Genomic DNA, 22193 nt, shown 5'->3' with positions numbered 1-22193 from the left:
CTTCCTTCCTTCCTTCCTTCCTTCCTTCCTTCCTTCCTACTTTCTCTCTCTCTCTCTCTCTCTCTCTCTCTCTCTCTCTCTCTCTCTCTCCCCTTTTTTTAAGATAAGGTTTCTATGTGTAATGCTGTTGTGAACTCACTGTGTAAACTAGGCTGGCCCGGAACTCAAGAGGCCTGCCTGCTTCTGCTTCCTGAGTGCTGGCATTAAAGGTATGGGCCACCACTGCCCAGCAATGAATCTTCTCAAAAGTGTAATTCCCCATTTATCAATTCCATCATATTTGGTTCTTGTTTTATTAAAGTTTGTCTTTTTCTGCATTTTGACTAGTTGGAGTTTTCTATAACTGTCTGTCTGCTTCAAAGGGAAGCTCTTTTGTTGAGTGATGAGAGCTATACTTACCTGTGGGTATAAGAATAAGTTGGGGATGCTGTTAGCGGTGATGCTGGTCTAGAAAAGTGGCAATACTAGCTTCTCCTTTTAGATCCATGACCCTGGAAGCTGGCTAAGTTTCTAGTACCAGGACTGGTGCTCTCCCATTGAGTAGTTAAATATAATTATACGGTTGTTAATTAATGCCAAGCTCTGATTGCCACCATTGCACTTCTATGGATATCAGGCCATGCTGGGCACTGTCATGGTTCTCAGGTGTCACGGCCGGGTAGGACTCCTGGTGGCTTTCCTTCCATGGTAGCTTGCATAGCACTTTCTGGGACTATCTAGACCAAAGGGAAAAGACTTTCAGGTCGGATCTAGCTCAAGTCTTCCCTGTGTTTAAAGTGTGTGGTGTCTTTAGCAATAGGGGCTACACTTCAACTGAGGGCAATGGTGAGAGCCTATATTGTCTTGGAAGTCTCTTGGAGGTTTCCCCTAATTAGTTAATCTTGAAATCATATACACACCAGTAACACTAAATGGGCTTAGCAGGTTATAACAGATATTATATATTATATAAAGTATATATGCCATGAATTTTAGTGGAAGGGAGCAAATCTGGAAGCAACTGGAGGGAAGAGAAATTGGGAAAGGTTGAAGAAAGGACAATTTATGTAATCATATTTTAACTAAAATTGCAAAAATGTAAACACAATGCTTTTCTTATGATCAATCCCATCTCCTTTCACCTCTCTTTTTTTCCCCATCTGAGCTTTGTAAAGGTTTAGTTACTTTTACAACTTTCCTGCTATGTAAGAAAATGTGCTCATATACTGTCATGGCCACAGGTTTAAATATAACAGGTTCTCATTAGCCAGCCATAATGTCTTAATTTCTTCTTACCAGAGAGCTGAATTCCCAAATGATTCAGGGTTCCTATTAGTCTGTGTGTTTATGCCAAGCATGATCAAGTCCTGTGGTCACCCTGTGAGCAGAGAACATGACCTACAACATCCTGCATTGGGTACCTGACTGAGGCAGCCTCTGAAGGCTCACCACAGGTCTCTCAGCTAAACAGGGGCAGCCGTTTCCTGGTCCAGGGCAAGCATCCTGCCCTGCTCACGGGTTGAGACATCAACTCCTCTATTGGCTCACCTAGGCACTCCTCAGCAGAGCCCAGACAGCTTTCCACTGAGTTTAGGATCTCAGGTGTCCCCTTTCAGCCTGCCTATGATTTCCAGTCTTGGGTGGCAAACCTTGATTTTCATCCTGCCAGGAGCTGGCCCACCCCAAACTCTGATTTTATTTAACTAAGACTAATTATGAAACTCTAATGTACCAACCAGTGTTTGCGAAAAAGTGGAGGACAAGACTTAACAGATTAAGATTTGTGAAACAATGCTAGTGTTTAGTAATATTTCAATGGCTTGGCTTTTTCACTATAAATAACGTATTTCTATGGAAGAAAATTTGGGAGAACAAAAAACAAAAATTTAAGAAAAAAATGGTAAAATATATCTATACTTCATCTAAGTTGGCCACTGTTAGTATTTTGTAGTGTTTCTCTTTAACTCTTTATGTGTGGGTAGTTTTTACATTGAAGGAGAAGACAAAAGCAAACCTGAGGGTGGTGGGTCAGCAACAGAGCACTTGATCAGTGTGTGAGGCCCAGGGTCCCATCCCAGGATGTGAAATACATAAAGTCAAAGCCATATTACAAATAATGTCTAGTACTCTACTTTCCACCCTTATTTTGCCATGAGTATTTTCCAAATCCATTAAACTAATCTCTAGCAATATTTCAATAGCTGTATAATATTCTACTGTATAACCATTACTGCCTTATTTACCCGTGACTGGACGTTTAAATGGCTCTCCACAGTCCATGTCAATACATAGACTGAGGTCAATCATTTCCTCTGTTTGTTTTTTGTATTTATGGATATTTGCAGTTCTTACAGATGCTCAGAAATAAAGGAACATAACCCCTTTTCCTGGTCTGGAAACTTGCCATCTATGCGCTGTGCAGAATGCCCGCCCGAGTGTCCCATCTACCAGTTCACATTAAACACCCAGGTCAATATGACACTGAGAGCTTTTTTAAAAAGCTCATTAGCTTACTGAGGAAGCAAGCTCGTTGCCTTAACTTCTCATTACTTACGGGATCAATCTTTATGCCATGCATTTAGTATGCACTGACTTACCCTGTTAGCGGCAGCCTTTGCCAATCTGCCTGCTGGGATCTCTCTTGAAGCTCATGCTGCTCATTAAAAAGGAGCTACTTCCTGTCATTTATTTCTAGGGTTTTGTTATTTTTATTTTGGTTTATAATGCATTTGGAACTGAAAAAAAATTTATTCCTTTTGTCTATCCTCTAATACTAGGCTCCTTGCTTTTAAACTTAGAAATGTAAATCCCAGCCTGGATCCATGAGATACTTTATAATCTCAGGGACACTGGAAAATGGTGAGCTTGAGGCCAACCTCAAGGCAAGACCTCCATCTCCCAACTGAGGGTGATTTCCATCACATATTCGACATTTCCAGATAGTTCTCACCAGATTTTCCAAACATCGAAAGTCCATGAGATGAAGCTCTGGCTTTGAACAAATAGCAAAACAACAACAACAGCAACACAACAACAACACAAAACACAAAACAATCCCTAATTAAGCAGTATTCATACTAGTCTGATGATGCCTGCTGTTGTTGTCACTGTATTCATGGCCTGTCATACACAAAAAGATGTGTCTTAGCATCAATATAAATTGTGACAGTGACATACACTGTTAGAATTATGACTTGTTATTTATTTGACCTGTGTACTATAAATGACTCCAGCATTAACATGCTCTCCTCTTGAATTCAGAAGGGAACAATGTCCATTTAAAAAGAGATAAATTAGAATGAAATTATTTTCTCTCTCATATAAGCTAATGAGAATCCAACTTTAAATGGAAGGAGCGTTTATGTAGTCTGCAGCCTGTTCTCAGCTGTTATCACAGAATAATTGATGTACTAATGATCTCGATTCATAGCACCCACTGTCTTCACTTTGCATAATTCGAACTAAATCAGAATATAAATGACAAACAGTCCTCTTGCCTGTTAGTGCCCATGACCTTTAACTAAAAATCACTTCATACTGCAGGAGGGGAATTTAGCAAATATATGAAACTCTAATTTGAAACATTCCTCCTCATACAGAAGAGGAAAGAACGAAGTAAAAGTATCAGAAAGACCTGGGCTATGATTTACTGTCTTATTATTTGAGAGTGAATAATTAATTATAAACATTTATAAGCAATAAAGTCTCCTGAAAGGAATTCTAAAAAGGCCAAAGCTTATTATTTTAAGTAGGCCAAACTGGGGTGAGGGGAGGGGGGAGGCTTAACATGTTTCATTATTTTTCCAATGAGGAAAATATTACTATACAAAAATTCAAGTCAATTAACAATTACATTTCCTGTTTAAAAATCATGCTGCTTTATATGGCTGTCAGTGGGTTAACAGCACTCCAGCAGATGGCCACACACGGGTAAATGAGGGGCACAATGTTGGGAAGACGTGGATCACCTGCTGGACCAGGAAACGTGACTTATTTTTCAGTTTTCAAAAAAAGTTGACCTTTTAAAAGTAATCTGCAATCACCATGACCTGTGACATACAACACAGAACACTGAAGCTTCCCACCTGTCAGCAAGTGACCAGAATGACTCGTTAACAAGCCCACTTAGTTAGGTATAGACTGAGTAGGTGTTACCATCCACATAGCAACAATCACATCACAGCAGGATGGCCAATTAGTTCCAACCTCCCTCCTTAGTGAAAGCCATTCCACAGAACCCGAGTTCAACTGGAGAAACAGCTGCTTCCTGATTCTCCTCACTGTTTACTGATAGTCTGGCTGACGGGGAAAGGCAGCCCCTCAAGAGAACCCGCTTCATTTGCGGACAGGAGTCTACCAATGCTGACATACTCAGGATGGTATGGAGATTTTCCCCATGTATTTCTGCCTCTGTAACAGACGTTCAAATGGAACCGCAGTTGGCCAGTCCAATTACATAGCACAATACGGATTCCTGTTCCTAACTTAACACTGGCTCGAAGTCATGCTGTGTGGCTGACTCCGCACGGCTTCTGAATTACACAAAGCAGATGAGAGTGAATACTTACACACAGATGCTCAGAAAGGGTATTGTCTGAGCCTCCATTATAAAGTAAGAAAAACCATCGGCACGGGCACCAGTAGCTGCTGTGGACCAGCTCTGTCTTCCCCAGGGTGATATTGTGAAACACCACCACCCAATGCAGAGGTGTCTGGAGACAAGGCCCCTGAGATATAATTAGGTTTAGATGGGGTCACGGAGGGTGGGGCCTTGAGGATGGGATGGATGCCCTTGTAAGAAGTGGTAACACGGAGTTTGCAAATGTCTGCCTCCTCATCCCTCCTCCATCTCTGCTCCTCTCCCCTCGCCTCACCATTCCCTTCACTTGTGACACAAGAACTAAGGACACACTAAGAAGGGAGCCAGCAAGACAAGCCTCACGAGGAACTGCTTTCCGGCACCCTATTCTCAGATATCTAAACTATGAGGAAGAGATTTCTACTGTTTACGCCGCAGTCCATGATGTGTGGTGGCAGCCAGAGCCGACCTAGCTGACTGAGGCATAGACTTGAGACAACAGTAAAAGTTCCAAGGGCAGCTCACCACTTCTAGCTAATGCACCTGTTGGTTTATATATGAAGTGTCACCCCAAAAGGCTTATGAGTGAAGGTCTTGGTCCCCAGATGGTGGGGTATTATCTGGAGAGATTATGGAAACTTTACAAAGTGGGTCTCCAAGGGCATGTCCTAACATTCTGTCTTGTCCTGCCCAGACCCCCACTTCTCGTTACCATGGAGCGAGAAGCCATGAGCACCTGCTGCCCTGATGTTCAGCTTTCACGTGGGTCAAGAATTAACTGAAACATCCGCCAAAACAGAACCTTCTTCAAGTTGTCTGTCAAGGGTCTCGTCACAGCAACAATAAAGCCGACCCAATAAGAGCAGTAATAGAACGTTAATTGTAGGCAGAACTGGGTGTGTGTGTGGAATATAAAAGCATTTTTATACATTTTTAACTTTTCTGGTAGTTTTAAAACATCTTAAAACAGAACAGATTTAAAATACTTAAATAGGCCTATGTCTTTAACTGCAAACAAAGATATATATTCGTTTTCAGTGTAAAAGGCTTTCTGGGGATGGAGACATGGCTCAGTTGTTAGGAGCATTGACCTGAGTTTGGTTCCCAGCATTCACATGGGGGCTCAGGGCTGTCCGTAACTCTAGTTCTAGAAGTTCCAACTCCTCCTTCTGGCCTGCACAGGCACTGAATGCATCACACACACACACACACACACACACACACACACACATACACACACACACACACACACACACACACACACACACACACGCAAAACATCCATACCATAAAATAAAGACTAAACAAACAAACAACAGAAACTCCAAACTTTTTGTTTGGGTCAGCAGTAAAGGCACCTGCTGTCAAATCTGACCATCTGAGGTTGACTCTGGGGACTGACCCACATAAGGAGGGAGAGAACTGGCTCTTGAGAGATGTCCTCTGACCTACACACGCAAATAAATAAAATGTACAACAGAAAGAAGGGCCTCTTGGCTTTTCTTAATACTCGTTAACATCAAGGATCGATCACAACCCCTTGAAACCATGTAAGTGGACACAAGACCAATTCCAGACAAGGACAAGTCATTTTGGGAAACTACCCTAAGAAAGTATTCAGTCTGGACAGCTGAGCCTTACAGATGAGACTGACAGCCTAGCACCTGTAATCTGCATCGGGCAGCAATGCCAGTCAGTAAAACTAGTGAGGAGGAAAACAAATTGAGAAACTCAGGAGAAAACATTATGTAGCCATTAAACCAGAGGCTTCCGGAGTCTGGGATTACGTTAAAGGTAGAAAACATAACTGCATACCAGGGTCAGGGGTAAGCTGTGGGATAGGGCTTTTCCTGGGTGGGCAATGATGGGTAACTGTCGTTATTATCACACCACACATATGTTTTTAACTTTTCTGCAGTGGATTATGCTAATCTTTCGATTTGAATATGGAAAAATGAGCATCTTTTCTTTTTGTTATTGTTTGATTTTCAGCTTATTTGTAATAAACTGTGTGTGTGTGTGTGTGAGCATGTGCTTGCACATGTGTGTGTATGCAGCCTGTGCAGTAAGCTCCGGCTGCCATGACATGTAGCTTCATGTGTGTTCATGTGCTGAATGTGTGCTTACTTGTATAGGTGTGTGTGTGTATGTGTCTGTGTGAGTGTGTGTGTGTGTGTGCAGGTGTGTGTGTGTGTAGGTATGTGTGTAGGTGTGTAGGTGTATGTGTGTAGGTGTGTGTGTATAGGTGTGTGTGTAGGTGTGTGTGTAGGTATGTGTGTAGGTGTGTAGGTGTATGTGTGTAGGTGTGTGTGTATAGGTGTGTGTGTAGGTGTGTGTGTAGGTATGTGTGTAGGTGTGTAGGTGTGTGTGTGTAGGGGTGTGTGTGTGTGTGTGTGTAAAGGCTGGAGTCAGCATTGGGTGTCCTCCATCACTTACCACCTAATGTGGAGTCTGGTATCTCCCTGATCCAGAGCTTGACCACTGAGCTAAGGATGGCTGTTGAGCAAGTTCCAGGATTTGCCTATTCTGCCTCCCCAGAGTTGGGGTTACAGAATTGCACCAACAAACCCAACTTTATTTTCCCAATTATTATTGTGTGTACGATCTGTGTATATAAATGCGTGCACACATGCCATGCTGCACACATGGAGGATAGAGAACAACTTTCCACGGTTGGTTCTGTCCTTGCACTTTGTTTTTTGAGGCAAGTTTCCCTTCTCCTATTTCTGCCTCCGACCTCCCTGCATGACTGCGGGTTTACCGATCAGCACTACCATGTCTGACTTTTTGTGTGGGCTCTGGAGATTGAACTCAGGCCATCAGGTTTGAACAGCAAGTGCCTTTGCCCACAGAGCCAGCTCAGTGTTTCCATGTGTGCCATGAACCCCTTTAACTTGGGACTCAAGGATCTAAACCGTGTTCTCGTATTTGCATGGCCAGCACCTCACAGACTAAGCTATCTCTCTAGAAACAAGTGGTTTTTAACAGGAAAGGCTACACTGAATCTCAGGAGGCAGTAACTAAAGGCAGCTTAGCAAGTTGGGCTGAACTTCTCCTCTGTGTGGCGCATGGCTGATTCTACAGTGCCGGGGGAACAGGTAGGTTAGAATGCAGCTGTCCAGGCCTCAGCTGTACCTTCTGCTTCCACAGGTTTCAATTCCATGGCCGGGGAGATGATTTATATACCACCGTTCCCTCAGTGAGTTCCAACTGTAGTGGAAGGGAAAATATCCTGCTTAAAAATTTCTGTCTTATTGCATAAAAACCATCTCAAGGGAGTCTTGGTTTGGGGTGAAATACTGCTCCCACATGAAGTTCTGTCTGAGTGGAAGCCCTCCTGAAAGGCAAGGCGAGCCTGCCAGCTCCTTTATGGAAGCACATAGACAGAAATCAGAAGACATAGACAGACATCCCAGGGATACAGAAGGAAAAATCTCTCCTAGTCCACAAATCTGCTGAGAACAGTTCTGGAATGCTGACTCGAACGAAACGCTAAGGGACTCAGAAAACAGTTTCAGTGAAATGAAACAGGAGGATCACCATTCTGCACACACTTGTCAGCTGAACTCAGTAGAAAAAGGTGACAGAGGGGCTGGAGAGGAGACTCAGTGGGTAAAGCGCTTGCTCTGTGAGCTGGAGAATCTGAGCTTCCATCTCCAGGATCCATGTAAAATGCCAGGGGGCTGCACGTGGCTATAACTCCAGTGGTGGGGAGGTAAAGTCAGGAGGATCCAGGTGAGCCTGGCTAATCAGTCAGCCGCAGGCTTAGTGAGGGAGCTCTCAAAAAAGAAAAAAAAAGGTAGATGTGACAGAGGAAGACACCTGATATAAACCCTGGCCTTCACGAATATGTACATACATGTGCAGAAACACATGTACACATATACGCACAGAAAGCAATCAAAGAAAAAAGAAAGAAAAATGCAATGGTCTCAGTCAATAGAAAGACAAAATATATGATCCTACGATATCAGATACTAATCTGTATTACAGAAACATGATTATTCTGGATGACAAAAGAATACATCCCCCACCCCAACACACACACAGGCCACTCTGTGCTAAACCCAGCAGTGTCAGCCATTCTTGAAAATCCTGAATCCTCTTATGGACCTACATGAATGTTGACCAAAACCGGAGCGAACAAGACACATTCTGGGCTTCTGCCTGACAGGCTGTTGCTAAGAGAGAGTTCTCTTCAAAGCTTGGTGGGTTCACATATGGCTGGGCTGGTGTGCTTGGCACCTGCCTGTTGGCTTACACAAGCCCTTCATCTTATCTCAATTCGGTGGCCAGAGGTTTTGTTTATTTTCTACTATGTGGTTGGAGACATTTTACTTTTCAAGAAGCTTAGAAAGAAATGTGACTCTAGCATCTGGGGACTATGTCAACCTTTACACCTCTTTTTCTTCTTTGCTCTTGATAACCCTGTATATTTTTCCAAAGGGATGAGTTAACAACTTTGCTTACAACTGGACAACTGCTGTTAGTGTTTCTGGTTTAGGTGAAGTATGAATCACACATTCCACAAACAGGCATATCTTGAGAGCTGTGGCCATTAGGGAAACCTTGAGGACAAACAGTCCTTGTCCTAATAATATACAGTAGTCTAGAAATCTGGAATCACAGACTTCTCATGGCCACCAACAGCCGGCCATCAGATGCACTCTCCATTACAGACTGGCACTATTCATGTTTTCAACTCCAGTTGAAGAAGTTAGTGTCTGGTTTAAAACGGAACTCAAAATTTTTACAGTCTGTCAAAACTATTTTTAGACTTGGCTGAGTACCCATATATAAAGCTAAAACCAAAGTCCTCTGAGGTAATATTCAGCATCCTACCTACATGCATCACTACCACGATTCTGCCGTCTCTTTTCTCTCCCTCCCTGAGACCTGGCCCTCTTCCTTCCTCCCCTGCCCACAAGGTCTTACTACGAAATCCTGGCTAGTAAAGAACTCGACTCGATGTCTTGTCCATCTTCTCCCAGCAGCGTGCTGGAGACAGGGCATGAATAGCCATGTCCAGGTACAACTTTTAAAGGGCTCAAATCACAGTGGAAACTGCTGCTCTGAAGCCTTGCTGTGTGATGACTCCTGTCAACACAAGCTCACTGAGGATCAATCCCTCTCTTTGTTTCTCCTGTCCTTTCCCTCAGATCCTTCGGATCAACTCCCAGAGCATGCCCTTCACACTCTCTCCTCTTCCCCCTTTTCTCCTGTCATTCCACTCAATGCTGACGTCACACCTGCTGAAGAAAAATACCCCCAATGTAACACAGCACAGAACCACTGTCGTCTCAGACTCAGGTTCTGTAGGCCAGGAGTCCAGAAAGAACTCCACCAAGGGGCCTGTACCCACAGTCTGTCGTCACAGCATGAAAACCTGAGACTGCATCTCCAGTTAAGGGCTCAGAAACCTGCTATTTAACACTGTTGGTGGCTGGGACTAGGGAAGCTACATTTCTTACGTGGGCTCCTGGGACAAATATTTTAACTCATAAGGTTTTGTTTTTGTTTTAATAAAAAGAAAAGCAGTGGCTCAGCACAGTACAAAAGCTGAACTCTACTGAGCAATGTGTCAAAACTCTATCAGTGGAAAGGAGAATTCATCTCCACCCCTTGGAGACTGAGTGGCCTATTTAATAAAGAAGAGATGGGGCAGGAGATTCTACAAACAGTTACGTCCTTAACCTTACTCTTCATCTCAGAGGCGAAGATCTAACAATCTACTCGCTAGCTAGATCCCTGTGTGTCGACTGGCACTTCAGACAGATTCTGTCCACACTGAATTTACTTTCCTCTCCTGTTTCCCCCTTTGTCCTATAATATGCAAACAAAATTCAAAATTCTGGGAGACACCAAGAGCTGTGGTCTATCTGCCCAGTGGGACACATGTATATTCTACAGTGGGTATCAGTAATCAGAGAAACAAGAACCTGGAGAACAGGTAGCAATTGTAGGGAGCCTCAGAGTTGGCTCAAGGTACCCCAAAGACCATGTTCTCAGCACAAAGGAGATTGATTTGCCCTGGAGAACAAAGGTCAGCCATAAGGAACAATGACAAGAGTTAAGAGGGCGAGGGAAAAGGGAAAGGGGTATTTGTCTCTGATGGAGACAAAGGAGTGCCTCAGGATAGAGAGAAAACATATGGCCCACAGACAGATGAGGTGTTTAATTTTTACTGGGTGCACGTTAATTAGCTGAGCCAAAAGGGCTTTGATGGCTGGACTTCAATACTTTCATATTAGGAGCTTAGCAGTCAGCCTCAGGAGGAAGAACTGGCCAAATAAGGGAAGAGACCTTGATGGCTAGCTTTAGGAATGTAGTCTAATGGTTTTTAGCAAGGCACAGGGAATAGAGGAGAAGGCCAAAGCCTGTCAGAGCCATGATTGCAAGCAATTTCACCGTTACATCTAACTTTAGACTCTCCTGCCAGTCACCTCCCTTGGAAAAGGTTCCCAGGACGAGGTTCTGCATCCCTGGGTTTCATTTCATAGAAGCTAAGAAACCTCACAGAGGTACTAGTGTTTGAGAGAAAACACTCTGGGGAACAATGACGGCTTTATCTCCAAGGATGTGTTTCTTGATTTAAGTATTTCTATTTCCTCTGCAAGGGAAAGCTCACCTCAGCCTGAATTATTTCCTAATACTGAATGCATACACCTTCCCTCCGTATACGTACACCTTCCCTCTGCATATATACACCTTCCCTCTGTATACATACACCTTCCCTCTGTATACATACACCTTCCCTCTGTATACATACACCTTCACTCCGTATACATAAACCTTCCCTCTGTATACATACACCTTCCCTCCGTATACGTACACCTTCCCTCTGTATACACACACCTTCCCTTTGCATACATACACCTTCCCTCTGTATACACACACCTTCCCTCCGTATACATACACCTTCCCTCTGCATATATACACCTTCCTCTGCATACATACACCTTCCCTCCATATACATACACCTTCTCTCCGTATACATACACCTTCCCTCCATATACATACACCTTCCCTCCATATACATACACCTTCCCTCTGCATATATACACCTTCCCTCTGTATACACACACCTTCCCTCTGTATACATACACCTTCCCTCTGTATACATACACCTTCCCTCTGTATACATACACCTTCCCTCCATATACATACACCTTCCCTCCATATACACACACCTTCCCTCTGCATATATACACCTTCCCTCCATATACATACACCTTCCCTCCATATACACACACCTTCCCTCCATATACATACACCTTCCCTCTGCATATATACACCTTCCCTCCATATACATACACCTTCCCTCCATATACACACACCTTCCCTCCATATACACACACCTTCCCTCTGCATATATACACCTTCCCTCCATATACATACACCTTCCCTCCATATACACACACCTTCCCTCCATATACATACACCTTCCCTCCATATACACACACCTTCCCTCCATATACATACACCTTCCCTCTGCATATATACACCTTCCCTCTGTATACATACACCTTCCCTCTGTATACACACACCTTCCCTCTGTGTACATACACCTTCCCTCTGTATACATACACCTTCCCTCTGTGTACATACACCTTCCCTCTGTATACATACACCTTCCCTCTGTATACACACACCTTCCCTCTGTATACACACACCTTCCCTCTGTATACATACACCTTCCCTCTGTGTACATACACCTTCCCTCTGTATACATACACCTTCCCTCCATATACATACACCTTCCCTCCATATACATACACCTTCCCTCTGTATACATACACCTTCCCTCTGTGTACATACACCTTCCCTCCATATACATACACCTTCCCTCTGTATACATACACCTTCCCTCTGCATATATACACCTTCCCTCCATATACATACACCTTCCCTCCATATACATACACCTTCCCTCTGTATACATACACCTTCCCTCTGTATACATACACCTTCCCTCTGTATACATACACCTTCCCTCTGTATACATACACCTTCCCTCTGTGTACATACACTTTCCCTCTGTATACACACACCTTCCCTCTGTGTACATACACTTTCCCTCTGTATACACACACCTTCCCTCTGTATACATACACCTTCCCTCTGTATACATACACCTTCCCTCCATATACATACACTTTCCCTCCATATACATACACCTTCCTTCTGTATACATACACCTTCCCTCCGTATACATACACCTTCCCTCTGTATACATACACCTTCCCTCTGTATACATACACCTTCCCTCTGTATACATACACCTTCCCTCTGTGTACATACACCTTCCCTCTGTATACATACACCTTCCCTCCATATACATACACCTTCCCTCCATATACATACACCTTCCCTCTGTGTACATACACCTTCCCTCTGTATACATACACCTTCCCTCTGCATATATACACCTTCCCTCCATATACATACACCTTCCCTCCATATACATACACCTTCCCTCTGTATACATACACCTTCCCTCTGTATACATACACCTTCCCTCTGTATACATACACCTTCCCTCTGTATACATACACCTTCCCTCTGTATACATACACCTTCCCTCCATATACATACACCTTCCCTCCATATACATACACCTTCCCTCTGTGTACATACACCTTCCCTCTGTATACATACACCTTCCCTCCATATACATACACCTTCCCTCCATATACATACACCTTCCCTCTGTATACATACACCTTCCCTCCATATACATACACCTTCCCTCTGTATACACACACCTTCCCTCTGTATACATACACCTTCCCTCTGTATACATACACCTTCCCTCCATATACATACACCTTCCCTCTGTATACACACACCTTCCCTCTGTATACATACACCTTCCCTCTGTGTACATACACCTTCGGCTCTGTATGTACATGCCTCTCCTCTGTCTGTTAGGGTTTATATTGCTTTGATAAAACATCATGACCAAAAGACAAGTTGAGAAGGAAAGGGCTTATGTGCTTTTCCACGTGGTGGGCTATCACTGAAGGAAGCCAGGACAGGGCTTCTCCTGGCTTGCTCAGTCTGCTTTCTTACAGAACTCAGGGCAGTCTGGGGCAAGAACCTCCTCTGGGGGCCCATCCTTCCATCCTGAGCAGCAGTGCCATCCCCAACCACCCAGCAAGGTCACTTCTTCAAGCAGGCATACCAGGGTCCCAGAAGAGGAAGGAAAGTGACAAGTGTACGTGACACAAAGTAAATAAGTGTGACTATTTTACCCTTGGGTCAGGTTCAGGCTCTGCTCGATGCCTCCTGGCTACCTTTTCTGGACTCGATCCTTCCTAACACTCAGAGTATCTGGGGCAGTTCCCATCTGTGGCTTTATGAGACAGATAAGCACCAAGTCTGCTCTGACAGGCTTTCTCTCCCTCCATACATAGGGCAGCCCACATAGTTCCTACAAGAAAGACGGGCTTTGATCTACAGACTCTACGTGTCTCCCCATCTATTTGAGAACCACCAGAAGGTGGAGGATCTGGCTACCCCATTTTTTTTCTCCCAAACAATTTATTTCATTTTTTTGAGATTATGTATCTGTATATCTGTCTTCAAGAAGCACTTGTCTCTTTGGTTCTCTAGCCCAGTGGTCAGCTTAATCTGCCTTTGGATGCGTGCCTAAGTCGATGCTTACACATTAGAAGTGTACCATTCAAGCGGACAAGTCTTATAAACAAAAGGATTTACTCTTTCATGCTTTAGAGGCAGGAAGCTCCATTTAGTTCCTGGGCTCAGGCTTTCCCGTCCCTATGCACAGACGGGGGCATTTATTACGCAATCATCCCCTTTCTGTGTAAAGTGGAGGCCCCACAAGAAAAGCATGATGAGCTATGGAGAAATCGCTCCGTGACAATATTAAACGCACTGCTTTTCAGTGGACTCACTACAGGACAGGCACAGGAGGGGTGATCGTCACGTCAATGTTCAGTGCTACCAAGCATGGCACAGCTGACTGGGTACTCGGAAAACCGAGTCAAGAGAGTGGAGGAGCCGTGAGTGACAGGGCAGAGACGGGGCTGCTCAGAGGAGACACAGACATTACTAGACCCCTTTTAAAGAAAACATGGAAGATTTTGTTGAACTTTCTTCCTTGAACTTCACAAATAGTAATACAATGTAAATGAGTGGTACTCTGGTCACGTGTGGGCCATATTTATTCGCCGGCTGCCAATGGTGTGGTGGTGGAGAATTAGCATTAAAGAAGGAGCCAAGTTAATAGGCTACCATACAACACAGGGAAGTGTGCTCTCCTTTGAGCACATAACCAGTCATACAAAATAAGGCTAAAATAAAAGCTCCCAGCTAAACAATAGTAAAAGGAATGAATGAATGAATGAATGAATGAGTAAAGTCTTCCTCCTTTCTCAATCTTCAAATCTACCACTGTGTAAACAGTACACAGGTCTGATAACAAAAAGTAAATAAATAAACAAGTCGTGTTTCCTGTTGCATAGCACAGATTATGTGGTAGACTAAATGGGACATATAACAGATCATCCTCTGTCCAAACAGCAGAGAAAGAACCAAACGTTGGAAAGTTCAGCGTGGGAATCAGGAGGTGAAATCAGAATGAGTCTAATGTCTCCTGGAAGCCATGCATCAACCTCTACATCTTTTATGTCCTTCCTCAATGGTCCAGGAAAAGACTTGTCTGGATTAGGTCCAAATGGTATTCTTAGAGCCCTGGGGGTGCTGCAAGAGGCCTCTGATGAAGCCACATTAACAAGGGAGTAACGGCAAAGGAACAGAGTCAGGCCCATAGGCGCTTCACAACCCCAAGTGGTTCAGAGTTCGTTCATCTTCACACTGTCTTATTTTTGAACTGTAGCTGAGGCTGGCTTCTAACTTACAATCCTACTGCCTCAGTCCCCTAAGTGCTGAGATTACAGCCTGCACTACCACACCCAGCAGAGCCCATTTGCCATGTAAAAGTATTCTGTTTAAAGAGCTTTATTACAAGATGATTTCTAATTTAACATGACCACAAAGCATTAGGCCAGTGCATTTGGTATTTCTTTTAATCTTTCTGCGGTATCTATGTGGTTCTCTAGAATATTGTTATTAGAATTTATCACTGACTGGTTAATTCTGATTGTCAAAACTATACACTTTGATCTCTTTTTCCTAGTTATAAGGAAGATACAAACTCCTAAATTACATACTTTAGCAGCTGACAGGATTCAATCAGGGGAACATCTAATGTCAAAATCGAGGAACTCAAATCTGTCTTCAAGGTTAAAAAATATGCTTCATGGTAAAAAACAAAATAAAATAAAAAAATGTTTTGTTTTAGTTTTTGAGACAGGGAGTCTCCGTACTGTCCAAGTTGACCTTGGATTTCTAAATGCTGGTGTGACAAGCTACCACTACATAAAATAATAATAACAACAACTGGTTCCCTCATTACTATTTCAACTCCTTCTCCACAAGGATCGACACGTTCCTGTGCTGAGAGAGTAAAGACTTACTTACCCTGGGGTGCAGAAGTGAATGGCCGCCAGCTCTGCCCAACAAGCAAATCTGTTGGGGACAGGAAAGCCCAAAATGTTGACAAAGCCTCCGGGGCAGTAGTGGTTGCTAAGAACTTTCAAGGCAAACAAAACGCCTGGAAGAGAATAAAGGACACAGTGATATCAACAGTCCGAACAGGGAGAGAGTCACTGCTGCGCACAAAGAAAAGTAATTAAATCTGAAAACAATTACTCAATTATTACATCCAACTTTCCGCTTTCAAACACAGTCCGTAGGGCAGTAAGCACAGCAGCCATCCTATCCATGGGTCGGACATGGAAATTCAAACTGCTTCCAAGGGTACAGCACAGGCAGTGGGAATGGCCCTCAGCAATGGTATCAAATGCCAAGGAGCTGCCCACTTTAGAGCAGCTAATTTTATGCTGTATGAATATGAACAATGAACAAATACCAGAAATGTATGTTCTGTGGCCACTATGGAAAAACACTGAAAGCAGGGTGTATGTGCTCATACTTACACACAGAAGGCTACCGTTGGGAAAGAAGGGGGGGGGGCAACAGCAATGGAAGCAGATGGCTGGGTTCTGCCTTCTTGTTTCAGGATTATTCCTCTCCTGTCCTTCACGTCTCATACTTAACACACCTAACTTAAATCCTGGTGGCAACTTCTGCTCCATGGAACACCTATCAAATCAGAGTTTCTGGGGCAATGCACATGGCAAAAGTTTGCCCACAGGGTTCAAATTCCACGTCTACTTCTTACTCGCTGTGCGGCCTTGAGCTAACTACTTCACTACAGTATCAAGATGACACTATTCCTTCTAGGTCTGCAAAGCAAACAAAACAGTGACGGTGTCTGGCAACGGTGGCTCCCAAGATAAGGGGCACATACTATGGCAATGGTGGTTCCAAAGATACGGGGTGCATACCATGGTAATGGGTTGGACACTTGTATTTAAAGATCCATTTTTATTTTAAATTTGTATGAGTATGCGTCTGTATACAGGTAAATATAAGTGACTGCAGGTGCCCAGAGAAGGTGGAAGAATGGAACCTCATTTATGGAAAAACACTGAAAAGACAGTGCATGTAGTCCCGTGGAGCTGGAGTTCCAGGCAACTGTGGGCAGCCCTGCGAGGATGCTGGACATCAAACTTGGGTCCTCTGGAAGACCAATACGCGTTCTTCAGAGCTGAGCCATCTTTCCATTGTGATTGGATATTCATTTCAATGAAATCATTGAGAGGCACAAGCCACATCATTCCCTAGGTAACCCTGGACCAAAACAGTTCTCCCCATTTCATGCTTATGATTCTTAAATCATAACTGGGGAAGATACGAAGTGCACATGAGATAAAGGCCAGCCCAGGGTCAAGTCAAGCTTGTCCTCTGGGGATTCCAATGATCATTGGCTGTCCTCTGGTAAAGGAAGGCTGACTTCTAGCGGCTTCATCTGAAAGTGGGATATGTACAATCAAGACCTCATCTGCCCTGGGAAGCCATCTGTACCTCGGGGACCAGCTCACAGTGAACCCCAGGCTTTGGTTGCCCCTTGATGCCTTTCTGAATTTCATTTGCTTAGTGCTACCTGCTACACACAAGAGTTTTGTGCCTCACTGACTCAGAGAAGTTGGTAACCAGGGTATCCTGAGTCTGCTTCCCAGACATACTCATGTTTTCAGAACATTCTTTTGTAAAGTTTCCCTCCATAGCTCTATGATGAGGGAAGCCAGCTGCATGCTTCTGGTACCCCAAACCACATTCTAGTAGACCAGGGCCCCAAGTGCTCAAGAATGAAGTGCGTAATGTGGGGCAGGCCAAACAATGCCCTCTTGGACTCCAGTCGGTCTGCTCTTCAAGATGCGGGCCCTAGCAGCCATTAACCACTCAGGATCCTGTCCCCGTATCAGCTAGCAAAGGAAACAGCCAACCTCCCTCACACAGCCCCCAGAGAGCATCTGCTTTACCTGAGAAGCCGACGGCACAGTTCCTTTTGAAGTCAGGCTGATTCATGAGTTCTGCAGAAGCAAACTGCAAGAGCAAATACACCACCCCCGTAAGCAGGGAGAACGTGGCAATGATGTAGGCAAACCACCGACTCCCCAGCCTTTTCTCCAGCTTCACTCCTTTCCAGAGCATGGACACCATGTTGAAATACAGATGCCAGTCATCTCCGTGGTGCACGGGAGAAAGCAGTAAACGCTGCCAGTCGTTCTGCTGGTAACACTTTTCCACACTGATGCAGGAATGGTACAGGGGCTTCCAAGGATTCAGGAAGAACCAGACGTTGACAGCCAAGGTTGCGAGGGTAACAGGTGGAATGTTGTTGATCCCGATGTGGAACACTTGAGAGAGGAGCAGAAGGAGGCCAGTGTCGATCCCTCTTGTTCTCCGCTGCATGACTGGATATGAGGAGCGTGGCTAAGGAACTGTACTAGATTAGGATCCCAGAGAGGCACACGGAGAGCAGCACCTGAAACACACAGTGCATATGAAATTCATCAGCTGAGAACAGCCCTGCTGCTCAAACCCTCACTGGGAGATGGGCCCAGGCTTCCATAGTCACACACCCCTTAACCCAACAGACACACCACTAACTTCTTTTTCCATTTCACATTCTAAAATAGAAATACTACCCCAGATCCAAGTGGACTTAAGGGCAGGTGTGCTTTCCTTGCCCACAATGGCCATAAACTTGTAATGTGTCTTTCTTAGTAAAAGAAACACAAAAGTTAATCCTAACAACATAAGGACCCACGAAAGGTGGAGGCAGAGACCCCACTCTATAAAATTATCTTCTGACCGTCACAGATGCACTGTGACACACACCCACGATCCACAGATTATACACACACAATAGTAATAACAATGGGGAAAAACAAGGACTAGAGAGGAGGTGCAGTGTGTAAAGCTTGCTGTGTAAACACAGAAACCTGAATCCAATTGTCCAAAGTGCGTACAGAACTGGGCATGAATTCCTGCATCTGTAAACCAAGGCTCCTATAACGAAACTAGACACAGAGACAGCAGGGTTCCAGCTAGCCTGGTATATACGGCAGGAAGAACAAAGTGAGAGACCCTGCCTCAACCAAAGGGGAGGTTTACCCTCTGATCGCGACATGCATACCATGACACACATGTGCTAGCACTCACAGATGCTAAGTCATACACACCCATCATATGCATGTACATGCACATAGCATATATCATACAACCCTAAACATACATTATATACACATAAAAGATTAAAATGGCAAGTTAGACTTTGACACTTAAGTCTACAAAGAGAGTAGACAAACATTAAGCAATTTTTATCAAGTCCCTGCCAAGTCTCCTTATACCTTCTAATAGTTTTAGCAGAAAGACGCAAAATGCATGATTTGTGAGCATGGTATGGACGAATCCAATACTAACAGGTGTCTGTGCCCCAAATTCTTAGTCATGGCATATAAATACTTACGAATGTGCCAAATCCTACACTGGAAAAAATGCAGTTCTTGTTTTTACGCTCACTTGTCACCAGGAACTAAACCAACCACTGGCTCAGGATGTTGTACGCACAGAGAAGAAACCCAAGACCATGGGCACAGAAGGTGGTGACAGGACTACTGTCTTACAGAGCTCATTTGAGTTAGTGACAAGGAACAGTTCCATGAGTCAGTGGTCCACCTCTCCACCCTCTCCTCTGAGGCTAGCATTGTGACACGCTTGCGATGACAGAGCAGAAGGGTGGGTAATACAAGCAGCCCAAAGCTAGCCCCACGATGCACTGCAGGCTTCCAGTCTGGGCGAGAGTCTGGGCTATGTGCACAGGCTCCGGTCTTCCCATGGTCCCTGGTCCCAGCCACTGGCAGCTAATCCTCAGACCCAAGGCTGTCTGAGGTGACACAGATGTAAACAGGAGTCCAATGGGCCCTTCCTAATCTGAACCACTAGCTAACCAGAGAGGTTAGCTCTGGAGAGGTTAGGCAGCAATTCCTGACTAATATAGGTGTTGATTCTGGATAGGAACTGGTTCCTGCTCACAAGAACCAGCTAGTGAGGAGGGGGTGGGTCAGATAGGGACAGGCTAAGAACAGGTCCATAAAAAGGATCAAGGGTTTGAAAGAGAGACCAGGAAGTGGGGGGATGGGGTGTCAGGTACAGACACAGGAAAAGTAGACAAGGGATTCGAAAGATGTTCCTGAAAGTGCTCATTCACTGACATGTTTTTCTGTGGTGATTTCTCAGCTCCCAACTCCAGGTAGCAGGAACCCAGCATACTAGATAATGCATGGGCTTTACAGAAAACAATGGAATTAAATTTTAATTACAAAAACTTAAAAATTTAAAGAAAAGTAATTTTACAATGTGTCTACTTAGAAGTGCTATGAGTAGCCCATCACTTAAAGGTCCTCAGTATCTTCATGCTGAATTGAAATAACTGGTGATATCCCAGGATTGCTAAAAGTTCAATGGGGCAGAAGAAACGATGGAAAAGTGCAAGTATTTTCATTTCAATCACTTATGTTGAAATCAAGCCTGCAAAAGTCAGTTCTCATAAGGCTCAAATATACTCTGGATCCTCAAATGTATTTCTTCCAGTTCTTTATTCTTTTATATGTTAAGTAATTTTAGTCATTTTCACCTCCATCCTGCTCCCTCTCCCACTGGCACCTTCCAAACAAGTCCCCCTCTCATGTTTTCTTCCTGTGAATTTAGTTATTTGCTGGAGCATAGGACAAAGTTATAGAGTGGAGCAAGAGCCACTTCCCACTGAAGAAAGTGATAACCCCTTCCCCTAATAAGATTTGATTGCAGATAATCCTTTGGTGGAAGGGTGTGGCCTCATTGGTCACTCCTTCACCCGTGATGAAAGCTGATGAGTCCAATCTTGTGCAAGCCTTGTATAGATAACCAAGACTATATATAGTGAGTTCATGAGTGCAATGGCTGTCATGTCCAGAAGGCATCCTTTTACTGCACATCTCCCTCCCCATTCTCAGCTTTTACATTCTCTCTGCCCCTTTTCTGAGTCATTCCCTGAGCCTGTGAAGGTGCCTTACAGTGGTTTGAGTGGCTCCTATAGCCTCATGTTTGAATACTTGGTCCCAAGGTGGTAGAACTGTTTGGGAAGGATTGGGAGGTGTGGCCTTGCTGGAGGTGTGTTACAGCAAACCAGCTTTGAGGCTTCAAATGAATCATGCCATTTTCAGTATGTTCTCTACTCTCATCTGTCCCTCCCACTATGCCTTCACTCTGTCATCACGGACTCTAACCCATTGCAATCTTAGGCCCAATTAAATGCTCTCATATATCAGTTGCCTTAGTAATGGTGTTCTATCACAGCAACAGAGACATAGTTAATGCAGGTATTACAGTTGTCCAAGTTGGGGCAAAACATTCGCCCATCACTTATTCTCAGCCCTTTGGACAGTTACTGATTTCTCCATTAACCAATGCCTGCTACAATAAGCAGCTTGTTTGAGGAAGGTGTGTTGGCTATTTGTATGCCAAATTGATATAAGGTATAGTCATCTGAGAGGAAAGAGCATCAATTAAAAAAACGTCTCCATGAGACCTGGCTCTACCCAAGCCTTTAGGGCATTTTCCTAATTAGTGATTGATGGCAGAGAACCCAGCTCATTGTGGTTGTGTTTCCCCTGCATTGATGATCCCGGATTCTATAAGAAAGCAGCTGAGCAAGCCAGGGGAAGCAAGCCATTAAGCAGCACCCTTCCATGGCCACCGCATCAGCCCCTTACTCCCGGGTTCTTGCCTCATTTGAATTCTTGTCTTGGCTTCCTACAATGTGGAAGTGTAACCCAAATGTAAACCCCTTTTTTCACCAACTTGATTTGGACATGGTATTTCATTGCAGCAACAGAAACCCTAAGTGAGACAAGTGGGTATCATGATGGGGGTGGGGGTATTGCTGTGACAGACAGTTGGGTTTGGGAGAATGATAGAAGTGGCTTTGGAACTTGAGGCTATAGAAGCCATTGAGTGCTGAGAGCTCAGTGAGCTGTTCTGTAGGAACCTGAAAGAATTTTGTGAGCAGTTCAGATAATGGAGGTCTGGCTTGTGATGCTTCAGGAGGAAGCAACAATTCTATGGGCCTTTTGTGTGAAGATTCTGTGACATCTGGTCA

The 22193-nt window shown here is 44.2% G+C and overlaps 1 protein-coding gene across 2 annotated transcripts in view; it reads right to left on the bottom strand.

Moving 5' to 3' along the window:
- The window catches only part of Rhbdd1 (rhomboid domain containing 1), a 119934-nt gene that overhangs the window by 75657 nt on the left and 22084 nt on the right, over positions 1-22193 (bottom strand). Inside the window, exons 1-3 of one of the 2 annotated variants that reach the window (NM_001024891.1) lie at positions 19524-19711; positions 18031-18536; positions 16064-16196 (exon numbers count right to left, since the gene is read on the bottom strand). In NM_001024891.1, coding sequence (NP_001020062.1) covers positions 16064-16196; positions 18031-18463 — 566 coding nt within the window. In that variant the 5' untranslated portion in view covers positions 18464-18536; positions 19524-19711. Of the gene's footprint in view, positions 1-16063; positions 16197-18030; positions 18537-19523; positions 19712-22193 lie in introns of those variants that run through there. The other variant, XM_008767250.4, reaches the window with a different exon arrangement.

Source organism: Rattus norvegicus, chromosome 9, assembly GCF_036323735.1.
Source record: "Rattus norvegicus strain BN/NHsdMcwi chromosome 9, GRCr8, whole genome shotgun sequence".
NCBI lineage: Eukaryota > Metazoa > Chordata > Mammalia > Rodentia > Muridae > Rattus > Rattus norvegicus.
Note: the sequence above shows the minus strand (reverse complement) of the source record. Positions and strands in the feature narration are given on the sequence as shown.